General features: G+C 38.6%; 3 protein-coding genes across 3 annotated transcripts; 2 read left to right on the top strand and 1 right to left on the bottom strand.

Annotated features, from left to right (window-relative positions):
- Window positions 1–902: 902 nt before the first annotated feature.
- LOC146138632 (uncharacterized) lies at window positions 903–3,986 on the bottom strand. Its single transcript, XM_083394627.1, has 11 exons — window positions 3,957–3,986; window positions 3,389–3,569; window positions 3,142–3,322; window positions 2,883–3,050; window positions 2,658–2,818; window positions 2,360–2,570; window positions 2,178–2,293; window positions 1,899–2,109; window positions 1,517–1,829; window positions 1,133–1,446; window positions 903–957 (listed from the first exon to the last, which is right to left on the bottom strand). The coding sequence occupies exons 1-11, from the start codon at window positions 3,984–3,986 to the stop codon at window positions 903–905; spliced, it is 1,941 nt and encodes a 646-aa protein (XP_083250753.1).
- A 5,380-nt stretch (window positions 3,987–9,366) lies between these two features.
- On the top strand, window positions 9,367–12,180 carry LOC146138631 (uncharacterized). The gene is made up of 11 exons (XM_083394626.1): window positions 9,367–9,402; window positions 9,474–9,654; window positions 9,721–9,901; window positions 10,027–10,194; window positions 10,259–10,419; window positions 10,507–10,717; window positions 10,784–10,899; window positions 10,967–11,177; window positions 11,247–11,559; window positions 11,630–11,943; window positions 12,126–12,180. The coding sequence occupies exons 1-11, from the start codon at window positions 9,367–9,369 to the stop codon at window positions 12,178–12,180; spliced, it is 1,947 nt and encodes a 648-aa protein (XP_083250752.1).
- Window positions 12,181–15,543: 3,363 nt separating this feature from the next.
- On the top strand, window positions 15,544–18,600 carry LOC146138630 (uncharacterized). The gene is made up of 11 exons (XM_083394625.1): window positions 15,544–15,585; window positions 15,907–16,087; window positions 16,154–16,334; window positions 16,469–16,636; window positions 16,701–16,861; window positions 16,949–17,159; window positions 17,226–17,341; window positions 17,409–17,619; window positions 17,690–17,978; window positions 18,076–18,389; window positions 18,546–18,600. Exons 1-11 carry the CDS (start codon window positions 15,544–15,546, stop codon window positions 18,598–18,600), a joined length of 1,929 nt encoding a protein of 642 aa, XP_083250751.1.

Below are 18,600 nucleotides of genomic sequence, written 5' to 3'. Positions count from 1 at the left end.
TTGATAAATTTAATTTTAAGGTAAAATCGCTGCCATGGATCGCCAAGCATGGCAGGAATTTTCTAAATTGATATGGCACTTAACCGGCACCGTTACCGCGCTGGTATCTGCCAAACTCTCACTGACAATTGGCATCGGGTATCGGCTCCGATCGATATTATCGGTCATCCCAATTTCAAAGAAGCGTGATTTGACACAATTTTATTAGAATTGTTTTTACTTTAATAAAATGAATTCCTACTAGGATATTTGTTCATGTTCAATAACAACCATACAACTGCTGACGGTTTAATAAATCCAAATACTACAGTTGTCAACGAAAATCATAGTGTATCAATTATCTGCGTAAACCACTGCAGCTTTTTTTTTTTTACTATTTTAACGTTTTTTTTTCACTTTTTCAAGTATATATTTGGATAAATGTTCATTTCAGGAGCAAACATCCCAAATTTTAGTAAACAATAATCCGCCTAAAACCCGCAGATATCATGGACACTTAATCCCAATATCTTGAATCACGTAATATATTTAACAAATGTTTTCAAAATCATCAAAAGATACCAAAAAAATTTCTAGATGTCAATAGTCCACAATGGACGACAATTAGGCTATTTGCAATAAAGATTTATCTTAACTGAACAAAACTATAAAAAGACGGCTTTCCGTTCATACGAATTATTAATATTTTTCTGCTTGGCAACATTTGTGAGTGACCTGCCGTTATAACAAACTAAGTGGATAGTTTGATATAGTGAAACAAACGAAACAAATGGATGCTATATATTTATTTATTCGGAAGGGGAAAGGAACATTATATTACACAAAGCAATACAACGAGGTAGAGACACATTTTAAGATGGAAATTTATATGGGCCTCTTTCCCCGGGAAGCTAAACATCTGTTCAATAGTAGACGTAGTAGTTTCCGCAGGTGCTGAGCTTGTAGTAGGAGCTACGGCTGCAAAAATAAGTATAACTATATTTATGGAAAATACAAATCGCTCTGCAACTAAATCAAGATAAGTATAGGCTCTTTGAAAAAGAACGAATTGAACTAATTACAATAATATGAATCCTAATTGTGAATATGAAACGGAAATCAATGCATTTATATATGAGTTAGCAATACTCACCAGTACTGGGTATAATAGTAGCAGTAGGACTGGCTGGTGGGGTAGCACACACTCCAGCGGAGGTATCCTCCGAACATGTATCTGGGGTAGCAGTAAGAGACTCTACACTTGGAGCAGCAAGAGAAGTGCTGGACAAGGGCGGGGATCAGCTTAGCGTAGTAAGCATCGAACTCAGCCATAACGACGTTGCAACCAGAGACAAGCTTGTTTGCGTAGGCGGAACGGGATTGGGAGACGTAATACAAGTTGTAGTAGTACTGTCCGTGGAACTTCTCGAGCATTTCGTTGTACTTGTTCCAGTGGGCGACCTTGGCCTGCAATGCGATAAAGCAATACGTTGAATATATAATACTTTCATATCGTTATATCTAAATTGTAACTTACATCCCACATAGCGCTGTAGAAAGCGGTCCTCTTGGCGTCACGGTCATCTTCGAGCTTCTTCTTGTAAGCAGCAATGGAGGCGGCCCTCTTGCTAAGGCATGTGCTGTACTTTCCGATGACGGACTTGATGAGCTCAGCGGCCTTGGTCTTGTAAGCGGCGATGCTCTTGTTGAAGGTGTTCACGCATTCGATGAGCCTCTGGGAAAGCTGATCCTTGTAGAGAGCGACGGCATCGTCAAGCTTCTTCTTGAGGTCAGCGCTCAGTTTGGCGAGCTCCATACGCTGGGCATAAGTCAAGTAGGTGCTGCCATTCCTGTATCACAAAATTTGTTATCTATTTGTTCAACATAAATATTGGAATTTTTTGCTTCAATTAACTCACTGGCACACGAAGTAGGAGTACTTCATTCTGTAGATGAAGGCGTGTCTCTCCTTGATGATGGCCTCGTATTTCTCAAGGTATTCGTTGTGGTATCCGATCCACTTGAGCTTCCAGGCAACGAAGGTAGCGGTGTAAGATTTGACGAATTCGTCAACCTTGGCCTGCATTTCGGATTCAATCACAGCGGGGGTCTTGTGAAGAGCATTAACGTCTGAAGACAATAATGTCATTGCATCATAATATGATAATATACAATAGATGAAAATAGAGATAACCTACCGCAAGTCTTCAAGTTCTTGAAAGTCATTCCCCTAAAGCAGTAACGGAAAGCACACAAGTTGAATCCAACGCGGCAGTATTTGCGGCTGAAGGAATACCAGCATCCGAGGGAGGCACTGAAAATACTACAACATTAGATATGACACTATTTTATAACTGTTATATGGCTTGTTGAATCGTACCATCCGTTGTAGTAGCTCTTCTTGTAGAAGTTGAGGCATCCGTTGGTCATGTAACAGCGGTAAGAGCAAGTGTAGAATCCGATAAGCTTAGACTTGTAGGAGTTAAGCTTGGCGTTGTACTCGGCAATGCATCCACGAGCAATGTTGAGTTCGCTGTTGTAGTAGTATGAGGTGACGTAGTTGATGTAGTAGTCGGTGGTGCTCTTAGTGCCTGGTAATCAAAAGTATGGCATTTGTTGTATTTTAAATCATTTAAGGTGATTCGAATTGAACTGAAAACTATTACAAATAAACTTACAGTAAATGTTCTGCAAAAGTGTCCTGTAGTAGCTGGTCTTGGTGGTGGCAACAGCAACCTTGAACTTCCAGAAGTTGGCAACGTAAGATGCGATCCTCTTCTCCAAAGCGGTCTTGTATTCGGCGATCTTGGCGAGACGAGTTTCAAGGCACTTCTTGGCACTGAGAAGGAATCATTTGTCATTTAGCATTATTTTGATTTACATTAGTAAATTCAAATTCTTACTTTTCGACAATCTTGGCGTAGAAGTCGATAATCATCTGAAGCTTCTTGCTGAGCAAAGTGTTGTAAGCAACCAAGGCTTCGTATCTCATCTTGTAAAGCTTGGCGGTGTATTCAGCGATCTTCTCATCCCGCTCCTTGATAAGGGCATCCCTGTCAGCAGTGGCGCAGCTGAAAACGAATATAACGCAAAAGTCAGCAGTGTATTTTTTAAAACTTACACTAGAAGGGTGATAAATTTAGGTAGAAAGTTATTACTTACGACATCTTGTAGTCGTAGTAGATGGTGATGAACTTCTTGTAGGCTTCGATGTATTCGTTAGTCTTCTCGTAAAGAGCGTTATACCAGGCAACACGCTTGGCAATCATCTCACTGGAGATCTTGAAAAGACTCTCCTTGAGGAGGTTCTTAACTTCTTCAACGACATCATCGACGGATTTCTCTGCACACAAGAGAAGTTTGAGTCTCTTGTTTTGAGAAAAATTTGTTGCATTTACCGTTTACTTACCAGACCATCCGGTCTTTCCGCAAGTATCATCGGGGTAAACCTTCAAGATGGGCTGGTAGAATTTGGTGGAACACCAGGCGCTGTTGAAACTGATGCTGAACCTGTAGAAGGAGGAGCAGGGGAACACATTGAAGTTGCGTCCGCAGTAGTAGGAGTAGTTGCATTGATATGCGTTGGTGGCCTGTAAAAAAACAATACGTTATCTTATTGACGATACATTTAATACCTAAATGCAATACTTTAATTAGTTGCATCGACAAAAGACACAAGTTATGCTCTCAAGTGGTATTGTTTTGCCTGGCGCTTATTAAAGCAAAGTAGTTTGCCATTCCAAATTGGTTGTTGTTATAGCTTTACAACTCTTTCCTACATGTTGTATCGGTGCCCGAAGCTAGCTTGCTGTTTCCATGGGTGTGTTTCGCAAAGCAATCGGTCGATGAGCACTCGTTAGCTATATCCGCAACTCTACCCTTGTTCTATGCATAAGCGTGTTGGTCTTTGATGCAGTTTGTTAAAGCAATGTGGCGAGTCGTTGTGTTTTTACGGCAGTTGGATCGATTTACCTTGCATGGGTTGTTTGCTTAAGGCGCTCGGCCATTTTCTATCACGACACCAAAATGGTTTATATTGCGGATGTTGTACTTGGATCGAATCTTTATTATGATAACAGCCGGATTCGAAAACAGGCAATAACGTGCAATAATAAGCTGTTTTCGGTTGCTACGGCATTTGACAGTTTTATTTATTTGTTTAGTATGGGGTTTAATTTCGATATTTAAGCATATGTTTATATAGATATGCAGCCATAATAAGCAACGTTGTATACAAAATTTGTTTTTGATTTTTTTGATCATAAATCAAGAGCTGTAGATTAAGTACATTTGTTGGAGATAACTTCTGTGGTTTAGTTTGACAAATAGAAGATCGACGGCTTGCTTGTGGTCAACTGGGGCAATGCTTTAAACCAACATGACTCTTGAATATTATTTTGAAAACTCTATAATTACCGGGGATTAAAAATGTATTGATTTTATTTAGTTTATATTAGTAGCATTATTAACCCTTTTTTGGATTGTGTTAACAAATAAAAAACTCCTTTTAATTTTTGGCAACATGTTAAACTCATATCAGAATTATTTTTATTTTGATCCTTAAATTGTTAAGTTTTGCAGAGTAGAAGAGAAATGAAAGATACCGGCTAATGCGTTGGCGGTTTAGATTACAAATGGTCGATTCTCAAGTAACAAAATCAGGACAGTCGTTAAAATAATTCCGAAAATCATCAATTGAAGCTGACTTGTGCAGACGCCCTCTAACGGTTAAAATGCTATCGTACGCCTTGCCTAGCTAGCTTTTGGCACTCAGTTCAATCACTCAAATGCAACAACACTATAAAGTTGTTTGTTAACTACAGCCACAGCAAACTAAAATTAAGTGTTTGCACACGTTCGTAACACAACATTAGAGAAGTATGTTTCTTTTACATGAGTGCCAAAAACATGAAATAATCACAAAGTATCTAACGCAGCATCGCTGCCCAATTTGAAGCACCGCGGTACGAACAGCGATCATCACTTGTTGCATTAGTTTAGTGATCTTAAAACATTTCTAGCACCGTTAGAACAACAAGTAATATGTTGTTGTCAAACGCAATTGCAATTACATGGAGGGTTGGGCTGGTAATATGGCTACACAACAGGGCAGCACTATGACTTTTTACGTATTTTATTAGACTAACCGCTTTGTAACTGGAAAAGCTTAAACAGAAGTGTCGACAGCATGTGCAACACTCTCCGTTTAGACCCAAAGTTTAAAACCATGGATTCCCAACTGGGTGGTACGGCCGTGCAGGGTGTCGCAACTGGGTCAGTTTATGTGTTTTACACATGTGTTGTATTCATACAAAATGATTTTTTTATAATATGCATGTTTTAGATTGACGCGAAAACCTAATTCCCTTGAAGGTTAGCCTATTATTTCAACAAGCGGTGGCCAAATTTACCAGACAACGACAAATGTTTTGCTTAAGTTAAACGAAACGAAATGTTAAAACGTTTAATAAATTAAAAGGTTTCCAAACAGGAAGTTTGGAAAGTCCTATTTTGACCAAATCATTTTTAGTTTTTATACAATGTATGTAAAGGGGGAACACTTTTACAAAAAAAAATCAGAAAAGCCGTCGATGTCTTTTCTTTTTCACTTTGCACGAGAGTTAGCTCAAATGTGTTGCTTATAATTATAAATGTATGTTTTTGCATGTTAAACTGCAATGTGACCTACGCCGTATTACCACTACTATGTCATGGGGCTATATTGTGTTAACATCAAAAGATTAAAGCCTCACGTAATGATGAAACCGCTTTATTGCAGCAAAGCTGTTTGTTATCTACAACCACAGCAAATCCAATGTAAGGGTTTGCACGCGTTCGTAACACAACATTAGCGGAGTGCGTGTTTTTAGAAGAGTGCCAACATATTAGGAAATCATAACAAATTTTCCAACGTAGTCTCGTTGATCTCTTTGAAGCACCAAAGGTACGAGGGACGATTATTGTCGTTTGTTGCATTAGTCCGTTTGTGGAAAAACAGTCCTATGTTAAAACAACGAGTATCTTGTTATTGCCAACTTTGTGCAATTGCAATGATTCAGCGAGTTCGGCAGTAACGTTAAGTTTTTTTGACGACTCGCACGGCGGTATGTTTGCAGCAAGAGAGCAAATGTGTGCAATGGTGACTCGCGTTTCAAGCGAGCGCCCAGGGATGCTCTAAATCAGTGGTTCTCAACCTTTTTTCTTTCGTGGCCCATTTACGTTGAAAAAAATCTGTGGCCCAATGGTTTTATGAAAGAAAAAACTGTAGAATAGGTTCAGAACAAAACACAGCAGAACAATCCATTATTCCTAAAAAATAAATGTAGTGACACAAATGAAACTAAATCTAGGTTTTTCAAATTGGTCTGTGGCCCACCTGAAATATTCTTATGGCCCACCCGTGAGCCATGGCCCACTGGTTGAGAACCGCTGCTCTAAATAAACACAAAGTCCTTTTTTATTTTGGCAGAAAAATGATCCTCTTTCTGGGATGATCCAACATAATCAAAAATGGCGATTTAGATTAAAGCTTGTTGTCTTCTTACACTTACAGTATGTTTAACCACGTAAAATTTAGGATGTGTTCGCAAGAATTATCGCGCTTTTTGCAGCGGTTTTAGCGGGAAGCAATTTTTATTTCCTGGTTGGATTTGTCTTATGTTGGCCGCATTTTGATTTCGGGGATTACGTGTTTGCTTAAATGACGAATTTGAATGACGAATTCGCTTAAATGACACAAGACAAACAATTTATCCTTTCCACACGGGCCTTATCTTTAATGTTTTGGTCTGTTCGTGATTCCTGATCGATCTACAGTACGTAGATGATGTGTCGGTCGTGCATAGACAAAGTGTTCCATTCTATAGCTGAGAACTTTGTCGATTTATTTCAGGTACAACACATAAGATGGAAAATTTAAATGGGCTCAATCACTTTAAATAATTTGCTATAGCGTATTATCTTTAGCAAATTTACACAGGGACGGTGCAACATGTATCAGTGAATAAGAGACACAATTTCAGTTTCCTTAAAGTTTTATTTACAAACTTTCAAAAATTTTATGAGAGTTTTAGTTTACAAGATGAAGAATTTAATTTGATTACTTACGATTTAGTTTGCCACACAAAAAGCATTTAGATTTCGCAAATGATCGCCTTTATTCCATCGGTAATTAATTTCCATCGCCCGGACAACAACGCAAGTGGTCTTCTACTTGTTTCAAACTGATAATCACTCAGTTTACCATATTAAAATCGCCAAATACTTCGCCGGGTTAGAACTGAACTGGTACCCTATCATACCTGGGCAATGCTGAGTATTTCGCCTAGTATTTGCCAATCAAATTTCTTTCTTTACAGCATGAAAAAGCGTTTTTTTAATGCATCAAGGTTGGCATATCTGTATAAAAACAATTTTCCAAATTAAAGATTTAACAAAGACAATTTCACTAAGTCAAGTTCCATTTATATTCCAAACGTGTTTCCAAACAGGACAAGTCTAGGTCGAGTCATAAACACCGAATAATTAACTTATTAATCCCAATTTTTTTTTATTAGTATGAACAACTGAAAATTTATAAGCAACCTGTTTTGCGTTCACAAAGTAACAATGTGATGTCAACCAGAATATTGGACAAAGGCATATTTATTTGAGTGTTAAAACAAGTTGATAAACGACTATAACCATTATAGCACCGAAGCCTATGTTATACTAAATATAAGCAATAGAGCTAACAAATATATTAGTTTCAAATTATTACGTTAGGAATAAATATATTTTTCCTTCGATTTTAAATACGACAATTCCATTTCCCGTTAGTGTCTCAAAAGATAAGGCTTTTCATTTAACAATATAGGATTTCATTTAATGACACAAAATTACTACAAACATTATAAAATCACAGTTTTGCCGCAAAATTCGGAGGACTATCTGTTTAAAAAAACGAATAAAAACATTATTCCGGGAAAAGGCCTTCTAAACTATGGGTTCAGAAACAGTTAAAGCCTAGTATCTGAAATTGGTTAAATATTCTTACCTTTTAATATTTTTGTTTTTAAATTTGAATAATTCACCATTACACACTATTGTTTAAATAGGTCCAATATTTTGAAACTTGAAGGTTTCTAGAAATGTATTGTTTTAGCTGTAACATCGCCTAAATGTCTTGTGTTCTTTACCCGCTTTGTAATTTTTTAACACACATCACCTGGCCTTGTCACACGACTATAAATAGTATTTCAGTTTCAAAATATAATTAGTAGCCCTTCAAAATATAATTAGTATCTCAAAATCGTCAAATATCTGAGGTCAAGTTAATTTCTGGTTATCAATCTTTAGATATTTTGGAATAAAATATGAATTTAATTTATTTCAGAAGTCTTTGTCTAAAGCAGGTAGGTTTTTTGTACATCGACCGTGCCCCTGAACTGATTTGGTTCAGCACCCCTGCGATAAAACGTAAAGACGCGGTCGCCATCTGGTGGTCAAAATACAGCAAGTGCCTTGAAATTGCAGCAAACCGTCATAGCCCACCCGGTGCAAGTGTCCGCACACGTCCGGAAAACAACAATACCGAAATGTGTGTTTTAGATAAGTGCCAAAATATCACGCAGTCATAACAATGTACCTTACGCAGCATAGCTGTCCACTTTTGGGCACCACCGGTAGGATCGGCGACCATCATTTGTTGCATTAGTTCGATGATCGTAAAACAGTTTTATCTTCGTAAAACAACAAGTATATCTTGTTATTGCTAACTGAAATTGGGTGCAAATTACTGAGAAGAAGAGAAACGGTTCGCTCTACACGTAGGCTTACTTAAATATCTAAAAAAGGGGGTAAAAAAATATATATATAAAAAATAAACAAAATAAACAAAAAATAATGGAATATTAGAAATAACCAAATAAGACTATCTCAACCAGTCTAAAAATTAACAATTTACACAAAATTAGGTAAACAATTTTAAAGTTTCCATATGAAAGAAAACTGGTAAAAAATAATCTCAACGATCAAATTAAAAAAACACAAATATTTTGTTTTTATTAGGTATCGAAGCTCGGAACTAATAAGTGGCAATCGCGATCGCAAGTAGTTTTTGAAGAGCCTATGCAGTGCTGGCTACCAATGTGTCAACCACGAAAACATCCCTAAACACAATTTCGTACCCGGATCAGATTATCCGGGTTTCGCAAATCAAACGAAAACAATTTATTTAAGGCTCTCGACAACTTGGCGCAAATCCGCATTAAAACAAACGTGCTGGTTGGTGGTTGTTATTGGTTTATTTTGGGTGCATCGACCGGCGGTTACGCTATATAAGTCCGAAGCTTGCAGTCCAAAATCACATTCAATTACCTGAAGAGGAAAGTTGAAAAAACGACAGCGATGAAGTTGTTACTCGTTCTCTTGGCTTGCTTTGCAGTAAGTAATAAACCTTATATATTTGAGTATTAAACGTATTGTCATTAAGATAACGTATCGTTTCTTTACAGGCCACCAACGCATATCAATGCAACTACTCCTACTACTGCGGACGCAACTTCAATGTGTATCCCTGCTCCTCCTTCTACAGGTTTAGCATCAGTTTCAACAGCGCCTGGTGTTCCACCAAATTCTACCAGCCCATCTTGAAGGTTTACCCCGATGATACTTGCGGAAAGACCGGATGGTCTGGTAAGTAAACGGTAAATGCAACAAATTTTTCTCAAAACAAGAGACTCAAACTTCTCTTGTGTGCAGAGAAATCCGTCGATGATGTCGTTGAAGAACTTAAGAACCTCCTCAAGGAGAGTCTTTTCAAGATCTCCAGTGAGATGATTGCCAAGCGTGTTGCCTGGTACAACGCTCTTTACGAGAAGACCAACGAATACATCGAAGCCTACAGGAAGTTCATCACCATCTACTACGACTACAAGATGTCGTAAGTTCAATTTTTATATATCGCTTTTTTCATATAAAGTAATAACTTTCTACATTAATTTATCTCCCTTCTAGTGTAAGTTTTAAAAAATACACTGCTGACTTTTGCGTTATATTCGTTTTCAGCTGCGCCACTGCTGACAGGGATGCCCTTATCAAGGAGCGGGATGAGAAGATCATTGAATACACCGCCAAGCTTATCAAAATGAGATACGACGCCTTGGTTGCTTACAACGCTTTGCTCAGCAAGAAGCTTCAGATGATCATCGACTTCCACGCCAAGATTGTCGAAAAGTAAGGATTAAATTTAACTAATGTAAATCAAAATAATGCTAAATAACAAATGATTCCTTCTCAGTGCCAAGAAGTGCCTTGAAACTCGTCTCACCAAGATCGCCGAATACAAGACCGCTTTGGAGAAGAGGATCGCCTCTTACGTTGCCAACTTCTGGAAGTTCAAGGTTGCTGTTGCCACCACCAAGACCAGCTACTACAGGAACCTTTTGCAGAAAATTTACTGTAAGTTTATTTGTAATTGTTTTCAGTTCATTTCGAATTACCTTGAATGATTTAAAATACAATGAATGCCTTACTTTTGATTACCAGGCACTAAGAGCACCACCGACTACTACATCAACTACGTCACCTCATACTACTACAACAGCGAACTCAACATTGCTCGTGGATGCATGGCCGAGTACACCGCCAAGCTTAACTCCTACAAGTCTAAGCTTATCGGATTCTACACTTGCTCTTACCGCTGTTACATGACCAACGGATGCCTCAACTTCTACAAAAAGAGCTACTACAACGGATGGTGCGATTCAATAAGTCATATAAGAGTTGTAAAATAGTGTCATATCTAATGTTGTTGTATTTTCAGTGCCTCCCTCGGATGCTGGTATTCCTTCAGCCGCAAATACTGCCGCGTTGGATTCAACTTGTGTGCTTTCCGTTACTGCTTCAGGGGAATGACTTTCAAGAACTTGAAAACATGTGGTAAGTAGGCATTACTTTTATCGAATTGTATATTATCAGATGATGCAATGACATTATTTTCTTTCAGATCTCAATGCCCTTCATAAGACCCCCGCTGTGATTGAATCCGAAATGCAGGCCAAGGTTGACGAATTCGTCAAATCTTACACCGCTACCTTCGTTGCCTGGAAGCTCAAGTGGATCGGATACCACAACGAATACCTTGAGAAATACGAGGCCATCATCAAGGAGAGACACGCCTTCATCTACAGAATGAAGTACTCCTACTTCGTGTGCCAGTGAGTTAATTGAAGCAAAAAATTCCAATATTTATGTTGAACAAATAGATAACAAATTTTGTGATACAGGAATGGCAGCACCTACTTGACTTATGCCCAGCGTATGGAGCTCGCCAAACTGAGCGCTGACCTCAAGAAGAAGCTTGACGATGCCGTCGCTCTCTACAAGGAACAGCTTTACCAGAGGCTCATCGAATGCGTGGACACCTTCGACAAGAGCATCGCCGCTTACAAGACCAAGGCCGCTGAGCTCATCAAGTCCGTCATCGGAAAGTACAGCACATGCCTTAGCAAGAGGGCCGCCTCCATTGCTGCTTACAAGAAGAAGCTCGAAGATGACCGTGACGCCAAGAGGACCGCTTTCTACAGCGCTATGTGGGATGTAAGTTACAATTTAGATATAACGATATGAAAGTATTATATATTCAACGTATTGCTTTATCGCATTGCAGGCCAGGGTCGCCCACTGGAACAAGTACAACGAAATGCTCGAGAAGTTCCACGGACAGTACTACTACAACTTGTATTACGTCTCCCAATCCCGTTCCGCCTACGCCAACAAGCTTGTCTCTGGCTGCAACGTCGTTATGGCTGAGTTCGATGCTTACTACGCTAAGCTGATCCCCGCCCTTGTCCAGCACTTCTCTTGCTGCTCCAAGTGCAGAGTCTCTTACTGCTACCCCAGATACATGTTCGGAGGATACCTTCGCTGGAGTGTGTGCTACCCCACCAGCCAGTCCTACTGCTACTACTATACCCAGTACTGGTGAGTATTGCTAACTCATATATAAATGCATTGATTTCCGTTTCATATTCACAATTAGGATTCATATTATTGTAATTAGTTCAATTCGTCGTTTTTCAAAGAGCCTATACTTATCTTGATTTAGTTGCGGAGCGATTTTTCCATAAAATTTTCCATAAATATATTTATACTTATTTTTGCAGCCGTAGCTCCTACTACAAGCTCAGCACCTGCGGAAACTACTACGTCTACTATTGAACAGATGTTTAGCTTCCCGGGGAAAGAGGCCCATATAAATTTCCATCTTAAAATGTGTCTCTACCTCGTTGTATTGCTTTGTGTAATATAATGTTCCTTTCCCCTTCCGAATAAATAAATATATAGCATCCATTTGTTTCGTTTGTTTCACTATATCAAACTATCCACTTAGTTTGTTATAACGGCAGGTCACTCACAAATGTTGCCAAGCAGAAAAATATAAATAATTTGTATGAACGGAAAGCCGTCTTTTTATAGTTTTATTCAGTTAAGATAAATCTTTATTGCAAATAGCCTAATTGTCGTCCATTGTGGACTATTGACATCTAGAAATTTTTTTGGTATCTTTTGATGATTTTGAAAACATTTGTTGAAAAAAAAAAAAAATCCTAGTAGGAATTCATTTTATTAAAGTAAAAACAATTCTAATAAAATTGTGTCAAATCACGCTTCTTTGAAATTGGGATGACCGATAATATCGATCGGAGCCGATACCCGATGCCAATTGTCAGTGAGAGTTTGGCAGATACCAGCGCGGTAACGGTGCCGGTTAAGTGCCATATCAATGTAGAAAATTCCTGCCATGCTTGGCGATCCATGGCAGCGATTTTACCTTAAAATTAAATTTATCAAAAACAAGTCGATTAACAACCGGAAGTAAATAATCTTTTTAATGCCAAAGCAAGTGATGTCCTAATAACCTGGTAGCAATAATCTGGAAAGGTTATGTTCATTTATTTTGCTTGTTTGACAATTGTTATTAGGAATGTGCGATAAATTGGATCGCAGCCGATACCTGGTGCCCAGTAGCTGTATCGGTACTCGCCCGATACTTCAGTGGTATCGGTCGCCGTGCGATACCGAATTAAGATCGGAATTTCAGCCTTGTTTGCAATCCCAGGCCACGATTCACCTTAAAATTTAAATCTATAAAAAAATGATTATTGTGGTGGTTTATGGTGTGTGGTTAAGTTTAATCTGACTTTCCACAAATCGACAGAAAGTTAGGCCAACAACAGGATTTCGTTAAACTTAATCACAGAAGGGATAAAAGCTTTGACAAAGGCTTACAAGTGTGTGTATTAACTGTGATTTTAGAGGTTCTAGTTTGGATTAACCACCTAAAACAAAATGAAAATTGCAGTGTGGTTAACATTTTTAATAGACTTAAGTCCCAGTTAAGTCATTTAAAAACATCCGAAGTTTAAGGCAATTCTTCTACAGAAATTGACAAGTCAAGTCCAAGTTTAAATCATCAATTGCCGAGGTAAACTTCCAGTTGAGTCATAATTAGAGCAAGTAATTTTCAAGCCAAATCACTTATATCTCTATAAAACGAAACCAAGAACAATACCAACAAAAAACAACTCGATCGTAGCAATTTAATTGGTTTACGTGAAAAGTTTAAGATACATTGCTAAATTTTATAAAATATTGTTCAAAAAAATGCTGATCAATTTAAACCTAACTCATTATACCCAAGACTTAAGTCCAAGTTAAATCACTTGACCAAAACGAATTACGGTAAGTCAATTTATTTTACCAAAACGACTTAAGTGCGTCATTACAAGACTGGCAAATTGCAGTTTTTGAAATGCATACTATACGATACGGCATATTTGTAGGAAATTGTGTGGCCTATATTTGCTGTTTACAGTGCGACAAAATATATTCAAATTTTATTTTAATACACCAATAAAAACATGAACCTATTCATATCACGCCAAACATGCGTTAGTCTTATGCATGGCTGGTTTGTGTACAAATAATGGGTAAAGAGTCTTGGGAAAATACACGATCAGACAAACTCTTATCAGACCTAGGGGAGCTATGCAAAACAAACTACGAAGGTTACAAAATATCTAATACAACCTCACTAAAATTCAGAATACCGCAGTTACGTCAAAATCGGCATTATTTTTTTTACACAAAAAAGAACAAAAAAAACTGAAAAGAAACTAAGATCTTTACTCGTGATAAAAAATGATAAAAGTGGTGAACAATATACTACATGTAATATTCTTGAAGGCTAAATAAGAAAATATCAAACGAAGGAAAACAGTCCTGAAATGTTAAAACAGATCCGAGCTATCTGTATATTAAAAGGAAAGGTTTTCCTGGAAGGTCCAAATTTAAGAACCTTTGCCGAAACCAAAACAATTATATCTAGCTGTTGTTGGGACGCGCCGTATGTACAATCGTATGCACATTCGGACATCTCTACTTGTTTGCTTTACTCTTTTACATTATTCTGCCAGTTACAAATAACGCTTGGTATCCTAAACAAGATTTGATCCAAGTCCAACATCCGCAATTGTAACCACTTGGATTCGGTGAAACAAAAACAGCCGAGCGCGTTAAGCAAACACCCTTAATTGCTCTATAGGCAATATAACTTACACAAACGGCCCTGATAACGTAGATGTCGATACTATTGCAAATTTTAAAAAAGATACGAGTTATTCTGGTTGGTTCGATAAAAAACTGTTTTTCCAGGACCGCCAGTGTTACTACAAGAGCCTCTCCTATCTCACAACAAATACAATATTTACCCGTGTGTACCGTTAACAAATTCAGCTATATTTGTTGTTTATTTTTACCTGGTTGAACATATTCCGCCAGCATCAAATAACGCTTGTTATCCTAAAGAAGATTCGATCCAAGTCCAACATCCGCATTCTAAACCACTTGGATGTCGCGATGAAAAAACAGCAAAACGATTTACAGAAACAACCCTGCGCAATGTATCTTGAACAAACGGCTTTAATAACGTAAAGGTCATATTGCAAATTTTAAAAGAAATACGAAATGTTCGTGTAGTATTAATAGAAGAATGAATGTTTATCCAGGAGTGGGTGTGTTACAACAAAAACCTCTCTGCCCTCAGAACAAACACGATTGTATTTACCCCTGGGTATCGTTAGCAAAATCAGTTATATTTTGTTTTGTTTTTTACCTGGCTGCAAGTAATTCGTCAGCATCAAATAACGCTTGTTATCCTAAAGAATATTCTATCCAAGTCCAACATCCGCATTCTAAACCACTTGGATATGCGATGAAAAAACAGCCGAACGTGTTAAAGAAACAACGCTGTTCTAGGCAATGTATCTTGAACAAACAGCCCTAAAAAAAGGATGTCGCGATGAAAAATAGTCAAATGCGTTGAACAAACACCCTTCATTGATGCAGGGTGAATTGTTCCACTGCCGTAACGGAATAAGTGCCAGTAATGTTGTTTTATGCAATCCAATCGCAATAGGGTTTAATTTGACAATTTACAGAACAAACATAAAATTACGAAAATAATGTAGCTCAGCAGGACCACTCATCGCTCATCTAAGAACTATTTTGCAAAACAGATCTATGGAAACCGCCACTCTACTGCAGCTTCGACACCAACATGCAGTAAGAGGTTGTTATACTGTGCAAACAACCAATTTGAAATGGAAAACTACTTTGCTCTGATGAGCGCCAGGCAAAACAATACCACTTCGAGTGCACAATTTGTGTCTTTTGTCCGTGCAACTAAGTCCGGGAAAAGCCTATATAACCAGGGAGATTTAAACAAGAAATCAGTCCAGTTTCGATTATCCAAGGAGGAAAGTTGAAAAACGACAGCGATGAAGTTATTACTCGTTCTCTTGGCTTGCATTGCAGTAAGTAATAAACGTACTACATTTGAATAATAAATGTATCGTCAATAAATAACGTATTGTTTCTTTGCAGGCCACCAACGCATATCAATGCAACTACTCCTACTACTGCGGACGCAACTTCAATGTGTTCCCCTGCTCCTCCTTCTACAGGTTTAGCATCAGTTTCAACACCGCCTGGTGTTCCACCAAATTCTACCAGCCCATCTTGAAGGTTTACCCCGATGATACTTGCGGAAAGACCGGATGGTCTGGTAAGTAAACGGTAAATGCAACAAATTTTTCTCAAAACAACAGACTCAAACTTCTCTTGTGTGCAGAGAAATCCGTCGATGATGTCGTTGAAGAACTTAAGAACCTCCTCAAGGAGAGTCTTTTCAAGATCTCCAGTGAGATGATTGCCAAGCGTGTTGCCTGGTACAACGCTCTTTACGAGAAGACCAACGAATACATCGAAGCCTACAAGAAGTTCATCACCATCTACTACGACTACAAGATGTCGTAAGTTACAGAAAGACAATTTTTATATATCGCTTTTTTCATATAAAGTAATAACTTTCTACATTAATTTATCTCCCTTCTAGTGTAAGTTTTAAAAAATACACTGCTGACTTTTGCGTTATATTCGTTTTCAGCTGCGCCACTGCTGACAGGGATGCCCTTATCAAGGAGCGGGATGAGAAGATCGTTGAATACACCGCCAAGCTTATCAAAATGAGATACGACGCCTTGGTTGCTTACAACGCTTTGCTCAGCAAGAAGCTTCAGATGATCATCGACTTCCACGCCAAGATTGTCGAAAAGTAAGGATTAAATTTAACTAATGTAAATCAAAATAATGCTAAATGACAAATGATTCTTTCTCAGTGCCAAGAAGTGCCTTGAAACTCGTCTCACCAAGATCGCCGAATACAAGACCGCTTTGGAGAAGAGGATCGCTTCTTACGTTGCCAACTTCTGGAAGTTCAAGGTTGCTGTTGCCACCACCAAGACCAGCTACTACAGGAACCTTTTGCAGAAAATTTACTGTAAGTTTATTTGTAATTGTTTTCAGTTCATTTCGAATTACCTTGAATGATTTAAAATACAATGAATGCCTTACTTTTGATTACCAGGCACTAAGAGCACCACCGACTACTACATCAACTACGTCACCTCATACTACTACAACAGCGAACTCAACATTGCTCGTGGATGCATTGCCGAGTACACCACCAAACTTAACTCCTACAAGTCTAAGCTCATCGGATTCTACACTTGTTCTTACCGCTGTTACATGACCAACGGATGCCTCAACTTCTACAAGAAGAGCTACTACAACGGATGGTGCGATTCAATAAGTCATATAAGATTTGTAAAATAGTGTCATATCTAATGTTATTGTATTTTCAGTGCCTCCCTCGGATGCTGGTATTCCTTCAGTCGCAAATACTGCCGCGTTGGATTCAACTTGTGTGCTTTCCGTTACTGCTTCAGGGGAATGACTTTCAAGAACTTGAAGACTTGTGGTAAGTAGACATTACTTTTATCTAATTGTATATTATCAGATGATGCAATGACATTATTTTCTTTCAGATCTCAATGCCCTTCACAAGACCCCCGCTGTGATTGAATCCGAAATGCAGGCCAAGGTTGACGAATTCATCAAATCTTACACCGCTACCTTCGTTGCTTGGAAGCTCAAGTGGATCGGATACCACAACGAATACCTTGAAAAATACGAGGCCATCATCAAGGAGAGACACGCCTTCATCTACAGAATGAAGTACTCCTACTTCGTGTGCCAGTAAGTTCACTAAACCAAAAACTACCATTATTTATGTTTGAAAAAATAGATAACCAGTTTTGTGATACAGGAACGGCAGCACCTTTTTGACCTATGCCCAGCGTATGGAGCTTGCCAAACTTAGCGCTGACCTCAAGAAGAAGCTTGACGATGCCGTCGCTCTCTACAAGGAACAGCTTTCCCAGAGGCTCATCGAATGCGTGGACACCTTCGACAAGAGCATCGCCGCTTACAAGACCAAGGCCGCTGAGCTCATCAAGTCCGTCATCGGAAAGTACAGCACATGCCTTAGCAAGAGGGCTGCTTCCATTGCTGCTTACAAGAAGAAGCTCGAAGATGACCGTGACGCCAAGAGGACCGCTTTCTAGGACGCTATGTGGGATGTAAGTTACAATTTAGATATAACAATATAAAAAAATGTTCTGTATTTCACTGTATTGCTTTATCGCATTGCAGGCCAAGGTCGCCCACTGGAACAAGTACAACGAAATGCTCGAGAAGTTCCACGGACAGTACTACTACAACTTGTATTACGTCTCCCAATCCCGTTCCGCCTACGCCAACAAGCTTGTCTCTGGTTGCAACGTCGTTATGGCTGAGTTCGATGCTTACTACGCTAAGCTGATCCCCGCCCTTGTCCAGCACTTCTCTTGCTGCTCCAAGTGCAGAGTCTCTTACTGCTACCCCAGATACATGTTCGGAGGATACCTTCGCTGGAGTGTGTGCTACCCCACCAGCCAGTCCTACTGCTACTACTACACCCAGTACTGGTGAGTTATTCAGACCTCTATACAATAGCCATGCTATCTTTTTTATATTCAAATGTTGAATTTATAAATTGACTCTTTTTCAAAATGCTTATTTTTATATTTCTAAATCATCGAGCAGAGAAATTTTAAATATGTGTATTATTCTTCATTTTACAGTCGTAGCTCCTACTACAAGCTCAGCACCTGCGGAAACTACTACGTCTACTATTGA

The sequence above is a fragment of the Ascidiella aspersa genome, chromosome 7, assembly GCF_963924565.1.
Source record: "Ascidiella aspersa chromosome 7, kaAscAspe10.2, whole genome shotgun sequence".
Lineage (NCBI taxonomy): Eukaryota > Metazoa > Chordata > Ascidiacea > Phlebobranchia > Ascidiidae > Ascidiella > Ascidiella aspersa.
Note: the sequence above shows the minus strand (reverse complement) of the source record. Positions and strands in the feature narration are given on the sequence as shown.